General features: G+C 38.0%; 1 protein-coding gene across 2 annotated transcripts in view; it reads right to left on the bottom strand.

The window, feature by feature from the left end:
• LOC140736050 (brefeldin A-inhibited guanine nucleotide-exchange protein 2-like) overlaps positions 1–17,291 on the bottom strand; it is a 143,638-nt gene that overhangs the window by 76,272 nt on the left and 50,075 nt on the right. For both annotated transcript variants that reach the window (XM_073061761.1, XM_073061762.1), the window contains 7 exons: positions 14,591–14,757; positions 10,702–10,835; positions 5,034–5,268; positions 3,856–3,955; positions 2,394–2,533; positions 393–501; positions 31–232 (listed from right to left, as the gene is read on the bottom strand). In XM_073061761.1, coding sequence (XP_072917862.1) covers positions 31–232; positions 393–501; positions 2,394–2,533; positions 3,856–3,955; positions 5,034–5,268; positions 10,702–10,835; positions 14,591–14,757 — 1,087 coding nt within the window. The remainder of the gene's footprint in view (positions 1–30; positions 233–392; positions 502–2,393; positions 2,534–3,855; positions 3,956–5,033; positions 5,269–10,701; positions 10,836–14,590; positions 14,758–17,291) is intronic.

Below are 17,291 nucleotides of genomic sequence, written 5' to 3'. Positions count from 1 at the left end.
CTATTGATATCACTATATTTGATAACTCACAAATCTATTCCTTGTTCTATAATGTCCTTCTGTTGCTTCAGGACTTCATATTGTTCAGGATCATCTGTTGCTGATGTCTGAGTGCTAAGACTCCCAACACCAGACGATACTGTCGAATCGAAGGAATTTGTACTACCTCGTCTACGTGCTGCCTCTGCACGCTTACTTTCACTGTTATCTTGCTCAGGTGGCTTCTCTTGGCCTGCACATTTAATTAAAAAGATATTTTAGCTAACAGCTTCAACTTAAAAATTGTAAACATAACTTAAAAATTGATAATTCAATATTTCATTAAGGTACCATTTTAAACTTTACATTGTAGAAAGTAAATAATTCAATATTCATGCATTTTAGAAGCTTACCAAGATTGGACTGTAGGTTTGGATTTATATACAAATCTTTACTCCATTCAACCATGCATTTTAGAATGGAAACCAAGCATTCTAATCCTTTCTTTCTAAGACTCAACTCCTAAAGGATAGATAAAAATCATTTGTTCAGTTCAATAGATGTTAATTCAAATCACAAATGGAAGCTCTAAGAAAACACTGAAACATGAATCAAGTTCTGCTTATTTTAATATTAGGTCATATTCAGAACAACGTTTAAAATATCGAATGATTTACATTTAGTTTTACACTTCAACTTATAATTGCTTATAATAACTTATAAACTTATAATCGCTGAGTAGGCTACGGTCAATTATGGAAAACTCTGAACATCCTCTACATAGCACCATCCAGAGACAGAGAAGCAGTTTCAGCGACAGGTTACTGTCGATGCAATGCTCCTCAGACAGGATGAAGAGGTCAATACTCCCCAATGCCATTAGGCTTTACAATTCAACCGCCAGGACTTAAGAACTTTTTAAAAGCTATTATTAATGCTTTTTGAGAGAGTGATTTAGATGCATATCATATTTTTTACTGAGTTAAGTATTGTATGTTATTAGTTTTGCTACAAGTGTATGGGACATTGGAAAAAAGTTGAATTTCCCCATGGGGATGAATAAAGTATCTATCTATCTATCTATCTATCTATCAATATCAATGGACAACATACATTCTGTCTGTGGCTCCAAGAAAAATAAATCTCAAGATACAACTTGGTACTGAAAACAACATTTACACAGAAGTAGCAAATTCAACTATGTACTTACTTAACATTTGGCATGAATATAATAACTCTAAATAAATGAAAAGGTCTCCCCATCTTAAGTACCTCTAAAGCACAATGGGAAGAGCAAATGAAAGTGATAACCAGTGACATTTGGGAAACTAGTGAATTTATGGTCTCTCAGAAAATAAAAATCAGATCCTTCTGACCACAACTTGCCAACAAGTTCTCATCAATGTATCTAATTGCTTATTTTGGATGCAGAATACCTGTTTACTCAGTAACAAGGTCAAGGTCCAAATGGAATACCTCATTCTGTATATTGTGCAGACACCTTCTGTAACAAGCTTTGACTGAAGGCAAAGCGACAGTGAAGCTTGCCTCCAGTAAAACCTACAAGGCTTTTGAACAAACTGATATTCAGAGATGCTTAAAACTGCTAATTAAATCCCAAACAAAAGCATACACAAATATTTTTAAAAATAGCACTGAAATAAGTTGCAAAATTTGGACATTCATTTTAATTGCCTCTCTTTCCACACCCAATTTAATCCATAACCATGAAACCCCCAGTAAAATCAATAGGATGGTAAAGGCAACGTGACAAGGTCTGATTTAATGATTTCACAGCATTACACATTCTATGTGCAGTCCAACAATGCAGTATAGTAATGGATACAGCATCATCCATTACACCCAAAGTTTCAGACTCAACATTTCACAGTGTGCAACGTGGCAGCTTTGGACTCCTGCAAAATTTAATGGCTATAAGTTGTACTTCCGATCATAACTTCTTTTGAAGAAAGAGCAAAATGCACACAGATATTTCTCTGTTAGAGAGCAAGACAAACCTAACAGGCTATTAAACATAGCCTTTCACTTTCTGTCAAGTGAAAATTAAAAAGACAAAATTGCTGTCTTTCACATTTTGTAGTTGAATTCATATCCATATTTTAATCTCTAATCTAACTTTATTTTTTATAATTGCTTATTATTTATAATTGTTCAATGTTATTGTTTTCTGTTACACGTTACACCATAACCAAAACTACACAGTAAATTCCTAATATATTTAAATATATAAGGCAAATTCAGTTGATCTTTGATCCGTGTTTATGCATAATAATTAACTAAACCAGACAAGAATGTATTCTTCCTGGTAGAGTTAATTTGCCCTGAACATTTGTGGTTGTTGGATTGGATTATGCCATTTGTATAAATATGACAATAGTTTAAAGTCAGTTTACCTGCAGAGGTGTCATCCCCAATTCATGACCACTTCGCCCCTGAGCAATTTTTGACAAGTCATTTACAAGGCGCTCAAATATGTTTGCAGCATTCAAATCGCAATCATAGTTCACATATATATCAACAACACATTGAGCATCTGTAATATGAAAACATCAGAATTTACTCTTTATTTTTCCTCAGATGCCATCATTTCCCCATGTTGTGCTTTTTTTAAGCCCAAACACAAACCTGCCACTAACTTGTCCAGAAATACATTTTTAATTTAAACAATCCAGATCTCTATATTCAATAATGAATACTGATATTCAGACTCAAGGATCAGATATTTTATATCCTGTGATGCAATAATTATGAGGTATACCACGCATAGAGTTAAGTGGCAACTGATATTGAATTGCATTGAATTGACTTTAGTTCTTACATCCTTCTCATACGAGTAAAAATCTTTATGTTACATCTCCATCTAAATGTGCAATCATAGTAATTTATAATAAATAGAACAGTCAATGTAATATAGAAATGCACTCACATCAGCATGAGTTAATCAGTCTGATGGTCTGGTGGAAGAAGCTGTCCTGGAGCCTGTAGCTCCTGGCTTTCATGCTGCAGTACTGCTTCCCAGATGGTAGCAGCTGGAATAGATTGTGGTTGGGATGGCTTGTGTCCCCAATGATCCTACGGGCTCTTTTTACACACCTGTCTTTGGAAATGTCCTGAGTCATGGGAAGTTCACAACTACAGATGCGCTGGTACAATTCCCATACCAGGCAGTGATGCAGCCAGAAAGTATACCCTCAATTATGCCCCTGTAAAAAGTTCTTAGGATTTGGGGACCCATACCAAACTTCCTCAACCGTCTGAGGTGAAAGAGGTGGTGTTGTGCCCTTTTCGCCACACAGCTGGTGTGTACAGACCATGAGGTCCTCGGTGATGTGGATGCCAAGGAACTTGAAGCCGTTTACCCTCTCAATGCCAGATCCATTGAGGTCAATAGGGGTTAGCCGGTTTCCATTCCTCCTGTAATCCACAACCATCTCCTTTGTTTTTGCGACATTGAGAGAGATTTGGATTTATAAACAAGGCATTGGATTTGGAGCTTGCTTTTTTTTAACATATACACAGTTTAAAAAGTAAAAGTGGCCTATTAGATATGTTTCATTTTTGAAACATTCACTTTTCTCAAAGCAGTTTTATGATTTTCTTTCAAGTGAACAAATTCCAAATAATAGAAAGGACAATTTTATTCCATACAGTGCAGTGGGCCAAATGTCAACACTTCCAATATGAGGATGGTATGCATATAACAATAAAATTGTGGGTAATGTTTAATGTTTCCTGATTATTAGATGTGAAAAAAATACAAAAAATAAAGTCTTGAAATATCTTAAGATCTTAATCTTAACATATTAATCACAACCAAACTAGAACTCAAAGCTGGAAAGCATTGCAAGACATAACCTGCACAAATTCTAGTCAGCGTCTGAATGACCATCCATTTATGTTCAAAGGTACTTCTGGATGTCTCCAAAATATTCAGAAAAATCTCTTTAAAGAAAACCTGTACAATTGAAGAAAGCAGAAATCAATGCTTCTAGTTCCTAAAACTGCATACACCAATTTAACAACTAACATTTTTGAATGCTTAATTTAATAATTGATCCTACAATAGAGCAAAACATAATACACATGGCACGCAAAGAAACTCTGAAGTATTTAAATTCAGCATAATTTTCGAAAGGATCAAAATTTGCTGCAGCTCATTTTTCAAACAGAAGAATGAACAGCATTCGTTCTGCAAAGGTTTAACTCTAGAAGTTACATCAAAAGGTTAGCCAAATTTATTAGACATCAAAGTCAGTTAGATTGAAACCTCAAGAATTTCAATTGAATTGTGAATAAAGTTGGTAGGCAATTGTAAAATGGATCACAGCATCGCAACAAAAGCCACAAAGTAAATAACCTCCCTGAGCAAGTACAAAGATTAAGAGTTAACCTCCCACTAAATTTTTCCCTCATGCAAGGAATAAAATACCTGTGTAGTTATATAACACCATGGACAATAACTTTAGCCTTCAAGTACTTATAAAACTCCAAGGTAATATGCAACATCAAAAGAACCTATCACATACACACGACTGAATTCATGATACTTTGATAAACTTCCATTTGACCCAGATTTTACCAAAGAGGTCCTGATTAATTAGTCTTCATAATTTCCTCCTTTCTTTTGGTTAGCATTATTAGAATTTGTTTCAATGCTTAAGAAAATTGGAGTATTTCCAATATAGATGCTGAATCAATTTGAAATTTCACATCCTCCTCAATGGTTTGACTCGGTGTTATAAAATTTAATTAAAATCAGTTCTTAATTTTATAGTGTCATCTTTAATAATCTGTTTATTAGTTAGGCTGGTACAGATGATCAGAAAATGCCAGATACCCAAATGAAGTTTTATGCTTTTGAATCCAACAATGTGCCACACGGGGAACTCTTTAGCAATTAGGTGATTTTATAACTACGTAACAGCAGAAAAAAAAAACACTAAGATATGACAGTCATTTATTTTGACTTCACACAAACACGCTTGGAAGAGTTCACCCTTCCATCTTTTACTTAACAGACAATGATGCCATACCTCGATCTGCATTTTCAGGTGGATCTTGAAGTGTGAAAGCAGAGTGAGAAAAATAGCAAGTGAGAGTTCAAAGACATCTGGCACACCAGACACTCCATTTTTGGACAGGGCCACACAAAGATACTGCTTAATTGCAGTGATAAACATATCATTCGTTTTGAAGACTGGACCAGCATTTTGAAGAACTGACAGAAGTAGTTGCAGTGAAATTATTTTTGACCGCAGCTCATGAGACCTTGAAAGTTTGAGAAAAAAAAAAGACAATCCTGCATATTATGATTAAATATCAAACCAAAATCGGACATTTGTTCTCAAATTATTTCACATTACTTAAGGCTAGTCTTAAAAATGCATGCAAGGCATCATTTTCCTGAATACAATGATTTTTTAAAGAAAGCATCTGTTTAATCAACAGATTCCCATTATCAGCATTAGTATGCACTCAGAATAAGCTTTGTGCCATCAAGTACGGTATTTAAACTACTTGTCATATTTTCCAAATTCAGAAATAATAGATGTAAAAGCTACATTTTTGAAGAAACCAGCTGGCTGGTCTCATATAGTCAGTAACAGAATATGACCCCAAAGGGTCAAATCATTTTGAAGACTACCTACAGTGCCTTGAAAAAGTATTTATCTCCCATAATTATTTTAACATTTTATTGTCTCATTTACTAAAATTAAAATATATTGAAGTAGGATACAAAACATTGTGCACCATGTCAAATCAAAAGAGAAATTCCAAAACCTGTCAACAATTTACTAAAAATTAAAAACCAAATTGTGACGCTGAAATAGTATACATCCCGTTTGTAATTACTACACTAACTTTCCTCAGGTGCAATACTGTACATTCCCTTATCAACAACACACCCAATATGTGGATGTAGAAAATTGGAGGATCACCTGTTTTCAATAAATTCGTAAGAATAAATACCCCATCTCTCTATAAGGTCCTATAGTATGGTATATTTTCAACAGACGAGACCAAAATAAAGACAGAAATAGCATTCAAAACAAGCCAAGGAAATGATAATAGAGAATCATAAATCTGGACAAAACCATCTCCAAGGCATTGAACGTACGTCAAACCCTAATGCATTCCACTGTGAAAAGTGGAAAAATAATGAAAACTCAGCCACACTGCCTAGGCTAGCCGCTCCCCTTAGTTTAGTCGATGGAAGTGAAGGGGCTTGTAAGAGAGGCTATTATACGCAAGGTTGCTGTGAGGAAGCTGCAGAAGTCAGTGGCTGCAACTAGAGATGAGATTTGTGACTCCACAATCCCTCAGGCCTTGCACAAAAAGGGTATTTACGGAAGAGTGGCAACGACCTTCTGGTTTAAAATGGTGCTACTGAAGGCTAGCAACAACTTACTGGTAGTTTGAAAGGCAAGAAATTCGACTAAAACAAATCCTCTTCTCAATTATGGTAAGCTATCACTGCAAATAATGAAGAGGCAAAAGTAATTGGAAGGATGAGCAGCAGTGGTGGTGGGTTGCAAAGATGAAGCGTGACGTGTTGGAGATGGGGGGGGGGGGTCGCAGATGAAGTGGGCAATTTAGAAAGTTGTCATCGAGGTGGAACAGTTTTGATGCCTATCTAACTAACCCAGGTGCAATGTTGGTTTGCTCTAAGCACCAAGCCAATTTGGAGAGGTTAAGGACTGCTTCGAGCTGGGTGGCGAGGTCTAAGCCCAGAGCATACTGCTGTGTCAGGGCTCCAATTCACTGTTTGGACACTGTATACACTGGCCCAGGTAGTCTTGAAAGGCAGGGTGTTGGGACAGGAAGCGAAGGTTAGGTCGATTTCATGCTGAGGCTGGGAGACTGTGCCGGCTACTGTGCTTCAGGTCTGCAAGCTTTGCGGCGATTTGCGTCGCTAATATGAATTGAGACCTGAAGCTTTGGACCTACTCCAGGCTGCTCTGAACCCAAGGACTCAAGTTGGATTGGAATGCTGTTGCTCACTTCTATTGTTTGCATGATGTGTTTTTTCTCTTTCTCTCTGCATTGGGTGTTGGTCTCTTTTTTTTATAATTGGTTTCTCATTGGTTTCTTTCTTTAATGCTGCCTGTAAACAGACAAGTTTGTATAATTTATATATACTTTGAATCTTTGGAAGAAGCCCTGGCTAAAAAAACCCAGTATATATCCTTGCCCAAAAAGACTTGGCAAAGAGCCACTTAGAAGTTTTGTGGTCAGGATATGGAATAAAGTCTTGTGATCAGATGAAAGTGGAACATTTTGGCCTCAACACTGAGCGGTACATATGGCATAAATCTAATACTATGCATCAGCTAGGTAACATCAACCCTACTGTAAAGTATGGTGGTGGACACATCATGTATGGGAATGCTTTTTATCAGCAGAGACTGAAAATTTGGTTAGGATTGATAGGAAGAGGAATGCTGCTAAATCCAGAGAAGTCCTAGATAAAAACCTGCTAGTCTTTGCCAGAAAGCTTAAACTGGGGAGGAAGTTAAGTCTTTCAGCAGGACTATAACCTCAAGCACACTGCCAGAGCAACCATGAAGGTGTTTCAAAAGAAAGTTCATGTCCTTGAGTGGCCCAGTCAGAGTCTTAACTTGATCGAACATCTCTTTTAAAACCTCAAGAGTGCTGTCCAATGCCCCTCCACAACTAACGGGCACAACTTGAACAATTTTGCAAGGAGGAGTGGGCAAATCTTGCTCCACCATGTCGTGCAGAGCTAAAGGAGACTTATCCAAAAATACCACTGGCTGTAAGAGCTGCAAGGGGTGGTTCAACTAAGTACTGAGCAAAGGGGGATGAATAATTTTGAACTGCTGACATTTCAGTTTTTGAAATTTTAGTTTTTCCATACTTCACAAATTTCCCTGTTTTTTTGGGCTCTACTGTGAAAAAGAGAGGACGTGATCCACAAATAAAAAATCTCAGTTAAACTGATCAAAATCCCTGGTTGTAATACACACTTATGTGAACAAAGGGCTGGGGGTTGAACACTTTTACATGGCACTGTATGTGGTTCAAAGGCCTATAAAGTAACCAAAAATTGGTTCATGAAGTACTAGAATATTACATCTACAACAGGTGGAAAAGAATTTGACATATCTGCTTTTCCTTCTAATAGCTTGTAAAATTTACAGTTTGTAGAAAATGTAAATAATGGTACAGCAATACAAATAATTATGCTGAAAGATCACACTTCCAGCTTCTCAGATTTCTCCCCTTAATATATAACTTTTACCTTTAGCCCCTTCCTTTTCAGTTTCTTTATTCTCCCTCTCCCTTCATAACTCTTGGCTTTCCACCCTTCACCCCAGCTCTCCAGATGCTAACTTCAAGCAAAGGCAAGAAGATATGGAATAGAACATTATAGAGAGTGTGCAAGGGATGGTGACAAGAAACAATGTGGGCAATATAGCTAACACCAGGAAATCTGCAGATGCTGGAAATTCAAAAAAACACACAAAATGCTGGTGGAACACAGCAGGCCAGGCAGCATCTATAAGGAGAAGCACTGTCGACGTTTCGGGCCGAGACCCTTCGTCAGGACTAACTGAAAGGAGAGATACTAAGAGATTTGAAAGTAGGAGGGGGAGGGGGAAATGCAAAATGATAGGAGAAGACCGTACATCTTTCCACATCCCAAATGCACTCAAGTTCTAGGTGTGGGCAACAAAGCTTAGTCTTCCATTCTCTTAACCTCTGTATAATTAGACCTTTCAAAGACTCTACTCCATTGCAAGCATGCAGCTGCTGGGGTGAAATGCTACTGCAGACTACAAGAATTTCTGCACAAGTAATTTGTTTCCTCCTCAGAATTGGAACGGAAAGATATCATACTAAAATGAGGGTCGAAAAAGGGAAACAGAAGGCCTAAGAACTTAAGATATAGGGAATGAAAACACAAAGTCAAATGAGGTAAAGGCATAAGAAAATAATGAAACACCCAAAGAGGAAAACAACAAAAGAGCAATCTACAGTCCTGTTCAGATGAAGGACCTTCAAACTAAAACATTAACTCCGTTTCTCTTTTCACAGATAAAACTTGACCCACCAAGTAATTCCTGCATTTTTTTTTATTGAAAACATTCCAATACAGAGGGTTTGTTAACTGTTATCATGAACGTTTGAAAGTCATCCATGCATAAATAGCAGGGTATGGAATGTACATATGTAATATTGGGTGTCACATTATTTGTGAATCAATGAAAATATTACCTTGCAACACAAACAAAATGCAAATTCAAATGGTGGATTCTGGTTACTTGGCCCACATTGGGACCAGTGCATTTTGACTCATTTAAGCAGCGGCCCCAATTAGGCAAAATTTCTTGGAAATAGTTGTAGAGAAGACAAATTATAGCACCATTTAACTGAATAACAAATTATGCAATTAAGTGAAATACAGAACAAATTCAAATACTACCAATGCTACTACAGTACTATTAATCTGTATCAGTTCCTAATAGTTAGGAAGAGGAATTCATCCAGTGTATGCTGGCATGTTCTTTTGATTAACTGTAAATGAACAAAATCAGCAAACACCAAATGCAGATAATGGACTGCCTTCATACAATTGCATTCTCCAAACCTTCATTTTCATTGTAACATTCAAGATAGTTGTTGATACCTTCAAATACTGCTGAACTAATGAAACAGTTTCATTTTCACCCTCAGCAGCTTCTGGCATCTCCAAGCCTGAGTGCTTAAACCCACAGTGACCAAAAACAGCTCTGAATTGTCCTCAGCAGGCCAGGCAGCATTTATAGGGAGAAGCGCTGTAGACGTTTCGGGCCGAGACCCTTAACGTCGACAGCGCTTCTCCCTATAGATGCTGCCTGGCCTGCTGTGTTCCACCGGCATTTTGTGTGTGGTGTTGTTTGAATTTCCAGCATCTGCAGATTTCCTCGTGTTTGCTCTCTGAATTGTCCTCTATTTCTCATTATCAGTGACAAAAATCATGGCTTTTTGAACTCAAACACACACAGCTGGTACTATTTTAAAATGTGTTTGCTCTTAGCATGTAGTGTTCAACAGCCACACAAATGCACATGACTGATGTCAGTTAGAAGCAGTTTGGCAACAGTCTCTTGTCTGTTGAGCAGAATGATGTCCCAAATAAATGAAGGGAATCTCAGATATTTTCTCAATTAGTTTTTGTTCTTTAAGAGTTGTCCCAAATAAGCTACTGCCCTGATTAACTGATGGACCAGTTAACTGGAATCTACTGTACTCAGTAAGCAATACCGCCAAACAAAGGTTAAAGTAAAATTTCAAAACTAAATTCACTGCTAGTTGGAATAATTTAAGAGGACTTGACTGATTCACTCAAGCCTTACTAGAGTCTAAATCTCAAATTGTATCATTAATGTAAATGGCAAGATATATTTGCATGAACCAACTTAACCCAACAACTACATGACCCATGATGAATTTCAATGAGGAACTCCCAACAACATTAGCAATTTTTTGGTTCTTTCAAAAGTTAGAGATGAAGGGGAACAATTTTGCAGTATTGTAGACAAATGGAACTCAAGACTGTTCCCACAAACATCCATATAACCTTCAATTATTTCTCTACTATTTCCCCCATCAATTTTGCGAAATAAGTCTGTTTGTAAAGTACACAATACTTTGTTTCATATTACTATTTTTTCCAACATTAGGATACTGACTTACTTTGGATCAGGAGGTCCATCGCTTAATGGCTTCATAGAAAGCTTGCAAAGTGATCTGAAAACCAAAAATGCATCTTTCTGCAAAACGTGGGAGAATTTAGCATTGACAGGTGGCGGCACTAAAGCTTCAGTTTCCTTGAACCAAAAGGAAAAAGTGATGTGTTAATATAACTGCTTTAGTTAGATTACTCAATTGTCCCTTATCATGTTTTTTAAATAGCCAGTAACTTCACACTTTCTTCCTGATCAAGAAGGAAAAATCTTCAACAATTAAGAATCAGAATAAAATCAACCATTAAAATAGACACACGAAAGTCTGCTGAAGCTAGAAATCCAAAGGAACATATGCAAAATGCTGCAGGAACTCAGGTCAGGTAACATCTATGGAAATGAATAAATAGTGGATGCTTAGAGGCGATTCAATGCGACAGAACTGAGGTAAGGTTAGGCAGCAGGCCTGTTACTGAGAGTGAGAAAGACCCGAGGTTCTACTGATTTAAGCCACGGGTTGAAATGGAAAGGTCAGGTACAGGCCAAATCGAGGCAGTGGGTCGAGGCCCCGGAGTGTATTGAAGCAACTAGACCTGATGTTTGGATGATAATTGAAGCTCCGGGCTGAATTGGAAAGGTTGGGTACAGGCCGAATCAAGACAGCGGGGTCCAGGCCCCAGAGAGTATTGAAGCAACTGAACTGGATGTTTGGATGACGATTCAGGCATTGGGCCAGATTGAAAAGGTCAGAGCATTGGGGCCTGAAATGAGGGTGGGCCAGTTCAGCCTGCACTGAACTAAAGGTCGGGACAGACTCTGTGCTCTGTGGACTTCAGTTCATAATCCTATTTGCTTGCGTTTATTGTTTGCATGATTTGTTTTTCTTCAGTACACTGGGTGTTTGACTTTTTAAAAAAAATTCTTTGTATCATGGCTGTCTGTTAGGAGATAAATCTCAAGGTTGCATAATATATACATACTTTGATAATAAGTGCATTTTGAACTTTGACATTTTGGGCCAAGAACCTTTGAGGACAAAATAGACATTGCAAGATATTGAAATACTGCTATTTAAAATTTCATAATGCATTTCAATAGCAAAACTTCTTTAATATTTTGAGAATGGAGATGTAAAAGAAAAGGAACAAGCCTTATATAGTTTCAGTGAAGATTTTAAACATGGTCAGGAACAATAGCGTGAACTAAAATTACATTATCTTCTAATTTGACTTTGGCCTAAACAAATTTTAACATAAAACTGTAAATAGACAACTTATCACAAAATATCCAGGCAATAAATATAACACTAAATAGTCCATCCATGCCAAAAATATATTGATCTCATAACTAGATTTAAGCTCAGCATACACCGCAGCATTGCTGAAAAAATGTTCAATTAACGACTATCAAAAACTGTATTATCTGAAGTTTACAATTAGGTAGCAAAATGCTGGAAACACTCAGCAGGTCAGGCAGCGTCTGTGGAAAGAGAAACTGAAGCTGACAATTCAGGTTGAAGACACTTCACCAGAGAAAACAAGTTAAAGTTGCAAAAATGGGTGGGGATGGATGAATAAAACAAACGACATAGCTTGCTGATGAAATTTAGCAGAGAAAGAAAACACAAAGGAATGTAAAATCCATCAAACATAAAGCTACAGGGAATGCAAGCAGATCAAGCCAAACTCAAAGAAAAACTGAATCAATATTACAAACTGCTACATTCAAGACTACAGAAGATATAACAAGAAACTTTTCCTCATTTTATCTATGCAAGATACCAAAGGCAGATAGGTCAAATGGGATGAAAGAGGATGAAATTAGCAAACAGGATGCAGCAGTTTAAACAGCACACAATGATGAGATTATAAACTTGTCTTTGAACTTAAGTAAATTTAAATGGAATATGATCATGAGAAGACCGGGCGAGTCTGAAAGGCAAAATGGGATCAAGTATCAAGTTCTAATACCATTTAAGACAGGATCCTGATAATCGTGATACTCAAAGTTCCAAAATGAAGCCATTAGCTTATTCAGTAAAACTTCTACCATGACTAAGATTGACTAGGAATTATATAGCAATTGCAGATGTTAAAAAAAAATCAAATATTTGAATCTGCCACTAACAAAAGTGCATCCCATCTTGTAAAGACTGGAAAGCAATTTCTAGTTTTTGGAAAGTTCTTGACAGGAATCTCATGGTTGAAATGCTTACATGTGCAAACTGCAACTGCTCAGCTTAAACAAAAGGATTCATAGGATTTAATTAACTCCAAACTTAAACATGTTCACTTTCCCCATACCAAAACTCCAAATACATAGATTTACATTTGACTAGAGTCTCACATCAGTGCAAGTGACCAATTGCGAATAAGACTTGGGCAATGCACTCATAAAAGTAAAAAAGAACAATTTTATCAGAGTAGAACATTATTTATAGAGGATATCTTTTACCATAAGAAAACTGCCCATTCATGACACCACCCTCCCCGTTCTTGATTTCTATCTCCATCTTTGGAGTCAAATTATCAACCGACATCTTCTATAAACCTACTGATTCCCACTGTTCTCTTGACCATCCCTCTTTGCACTCTGTCTCCTGTAAAAAAGCTATTCCATTTTCTCTGCTCCTTCATCTCTGCCTAATCTGTTCCTGGGATACGGCTTTCCTTTCCAACATCAGAGATTTCCTCATCCTTCAAAGAACGTTTCCCTTCCTCCACCATTGATGCTGCTCTCACCCACATCTCCTCTATTTCTTGAGCATCCGCGCTCACCCCATCTTTCCATTGCCTTAACAGTGATCAACGTCCTTACCTACCACCTCACAAACCTCTGCCTCTAACATATTATTCTCCGCAACTTCCACCAAATGGAACCTATCAAATCTATCTTTAACTCCCCTCCCCTCTCTCGACTTCCTGCAGTGATTGCTCCCTGCATGATTCCCTTGTCCATTCGTCCCTCCCCACTCATCTCCCTCCCGGCACTTATCCCTGTAAGTAGACAAAGTGCTACACCTCCTCCCTTACCTTTATTCAGGGCACCAAACAGTCCTTTCAAGTGAGGCAACATTTTATCTGTGAATCTGCTGGAGTTGCCTATTGTGTCTGGTGCTCCCAATGCGGCCTCCTCTACATCGATGAGACTCGCTGTAAATTGGGGGACTACCTCTGTTTCATCAGCAAAAGCGGAACTTCCCGGTGGCCAAACATTATTCCCATTCCCTTCTCCTGTGCCACAATGAGGCCACCTTCAGAGCGGAGGAGCAACAACTTTTATTCCGTCTGGATAGCCTCCAACCTGATGGCATGAATATCAGTTTCTCCTCCTGGTAAAATAATTTTCCTCTCCCTCTCCCCTCATCTTCTATTCCCCAAACTGGACTGTTGCCTCTTCTCACCTGCCTATCACTTCCCCTGGGTCCCCTCCTCCTTTCACCTACGGGCCACTCTGCTTTCCTTTTCGATTCCATCCTCTCCAGCCATTTACTTTTCCTACCCACCTGGCTTCACCTATCGCTTTCTAGTTATCCTCCTTCTCCTCCCACCACTTCTTTATTCTGATGCTTTCCTCCTTCCTTTCCGATCCGAAATAAGGTCTCAGCCCAAAACATTTGACTGTTTATTCATTTGCATAGATGCTGCCTGACCTGCCGAGTTCCACAAGCATTTTGTGTGTTTTGCCTTCCTATTTCTCTGCCAGTTGTATCAAATAACATTTTCTCCCTCCCTACTTCAGGCCAAAATGAAGCCAAGTTATACTTGCATTTTTTTGGTCAATTATTATACCAGACAGAACTACATCTCTAGAAAAGAAACTATAAAAACGACACTTTGAAATTCTCCAAAACGAGGTTGCTTTGGATTCTAATGAGAAACAATTCTTAAGTTATTTACCTGGACATCACAATCGGGTACAGATTTTCTATCAGTTACTGAACTGCTATCATGCACTTGAAGTGATTCTTCAGGGATACCATTAGGTTGCAGGTGTTCATTGCATTCTACAGCTACTTGATTTTGTGATGCCATCTCTGGAGTTCCATCAGTTTTTAATTCTGTCTCTTGAACAAGAAAACAAAGCTCCTGTTACCAAATTATGTTTTGTTTGCAGCTTCTTCAACAACGGATAAATAATTGTAAACACAAAGTACACTGCAGATGCTGTGGTCAAATCAAGACGTACAAACAAGCTGGATGAACTCAGCAGGTCGCGCAGCATCCGTTGAAATGAGCAGTCAACGCTTCAGGCCGAGACCCTTCGTCAGGACTCACTTGTTTGTCATGTGCTCTGACGAAGGGTCTCGGCCCGAAACGTTGACTGCTCATTTCAACGGATGCTGCCCGACCTGCTGAGTTCATCCAGCTTGATAAATCATTGTGCTTGCCAGGGGAATAATGAGGATGGCAGAACTAAGAGTCAAATTAATGGCCAAGCAGCAAGAAGGCTACTGAAGATATTACTTTATTTATTGAGATACAACATGGAATAGACCCTTCTGGCACTTTGAGCCATACTGCCCAGCAATCTCCGATTTAATCCCAGCCTAATCACTGGACAATTTACAATGACCAATTAACCTACCAACCAGTACGTCTTTGGACTGTGGAAGGAACCTGGAGCACCCAGAGGAAACCCATAGGGCCACAGCGAGAACATACAAACGCCGCATCATCTGTAAAACATTGTGCTAACCATTATGCTAACGTGCCACGTCCAATCAAAAGCAGAAGAAAGTAAATTCTAGTATTTAAGATTTAAATGCGGATCTTACATAATAATACTGGATTATTGCAAAACACACAACCTCATTAGCTCTTGTATTCCTATGAAGGAAACCTGCTACTGTCACCTAATATGTGATTCCACATTAAAAAACTTTGATCTCATCCCACATGGTAGTCTAGTCTGGAAGATTAGACTACAGGGGAACCAGGATGAACTAGCGAACTGAATACAAAATTGGAGTTGCAGAAGGAGACATAGTAGCAGTGGAGAATTGTTTTTCAGACTACAGGCCTAAAACCAGAAGGGTGTCAGAAAGATAGATGCTAGATAAACTGTGTCCTACCAAAAGGTTCTGGCCCAAAATGTCAACTGTACTTCCCCCCACCCAATAGATGCTGCCTGGCCTGCTGAGTTCCTCCAGCATTTTGTGTGTGTTGCTCAGATTTCCAGCATCTGCAGATTTTCTCTTGTTTGTGCTGGGTAAACTACTGTATATCATTTATACAAATCATTTTTGGAAAATGTAAGTAGCCTGTACTTATGTAGGCTACTTATAAGTAGCATGAAACAAAAATTTGTAGTAGTATAGTGAGCAGTGAAAGTTAATCCAAAATTACAACAGAATCTAGATGAACTGGAACAAGGATCAAGCAATGGCAGATAGATTTTAACTCTAAGGTACGAGGGTATTGAAGTTTGGCAAGTGGAAGTAGGAAGCAGAATCAGATTTGACATGTTGTCAAATTTGTTATTTTGCAGTAGCAGTACTTTGCAATACATAGTAATTAAAACTACAGCAACACACACAAAATGTTGGTGGAACGCGCAGGACGAAGGGTCTCGGCCCGAAACGTCGACAGCACTTCTTCCTATAGATGCTGCCTGGCCTGCTGCATTCCACCAGCATTTTGTGTGTGTTGCTTGAATTTCCAGCATCTGCAGATTTCCTCGTGTTTGCCAATTAAAACTACATATACTTTTTATTGTAATTTATAAGGAATTATATTAGGGCCCTGCAAAGTATTGTGCAGCAGAGAGCAGGGGCACAGGTACATAGCTCTCAGAAAGTGGAGACGCAGGCAGAAAGGGTGTTGTAGGCAGTGCTTGCTATGCTTGCCTTTTGCACAATACTGTACATGGATTAAAAAAAAATGGTTTAGAGGGATATGAATAAAATGCAACCAAATGGGACCTGGTCAGTTTGATATCTTAGCAGCATAGATGAGATGGTATTGTGGCTCCCATGCTGTATATGACAACTTGGTTCATTCAATTAATCATTGAAATAGTGCAGAAACCTTTACGTTCAAGATGAATTAGAAATGGGCAAGAAATATTAACATGAAGAGTAGCCACAACTTATTAAGAAAAATGTTCCAGATTAAATGAAAATATCAAAGCAGATTATTGCCAATATTGAAAATGCGAAATAAACATAAAATGCTAGAACTATTCAGCAGTTCAGGCAGCAAATGTGAAGAGAAACAGAATTAACATTTCAAAAACCTTTGATCAAAATGCTGCCTAAAAAACAGATCAATGATGTGAAAAGTCAACATTGTTCTTTCCATAGTCTGGGTGACTTGATGAACACCAAACTGTTTTACATTTATTTTGAAAAACGGTCCCAATTAAATATTAGGCAAATATATTTCCTTGTACAATCTGTGAGTAAATGTTTGCTGAACTCTTGTAATATATCCATTTGACAGCAACTAGCGCAGACAAATTAACTCGTTTGAGCACCTGACTGTTTAGACTGGGTAGTCAGCTCCAAACCAAGTTAATGAAAACACAAAAATTACATTGATCTATTGAAAATAATCATTTACTGAAGGCCTATTACTCTCCATTTCCTTTGCTTATTCA

Source organism: Hemitrygon akajei, chromosome 11 (assembly GCF_048418815.1).
Source record: "Hemitrygon akajei chromosome 11, sHemAka1.3, whole genome shotgun sequence".
NCBI classification, from domain to species: Eukaryota; Metazoa; Chordata; class Chondrichthyes; order Myliobatiformes; family Dasyatidae; genus Hemitrygon; species Hemitrygon akajei.
The sequence above is the reverse complement of the archived record's forward strand: the minus strand, read 5'-3'. Positions and strand labels throughout refer to the sequence as shown.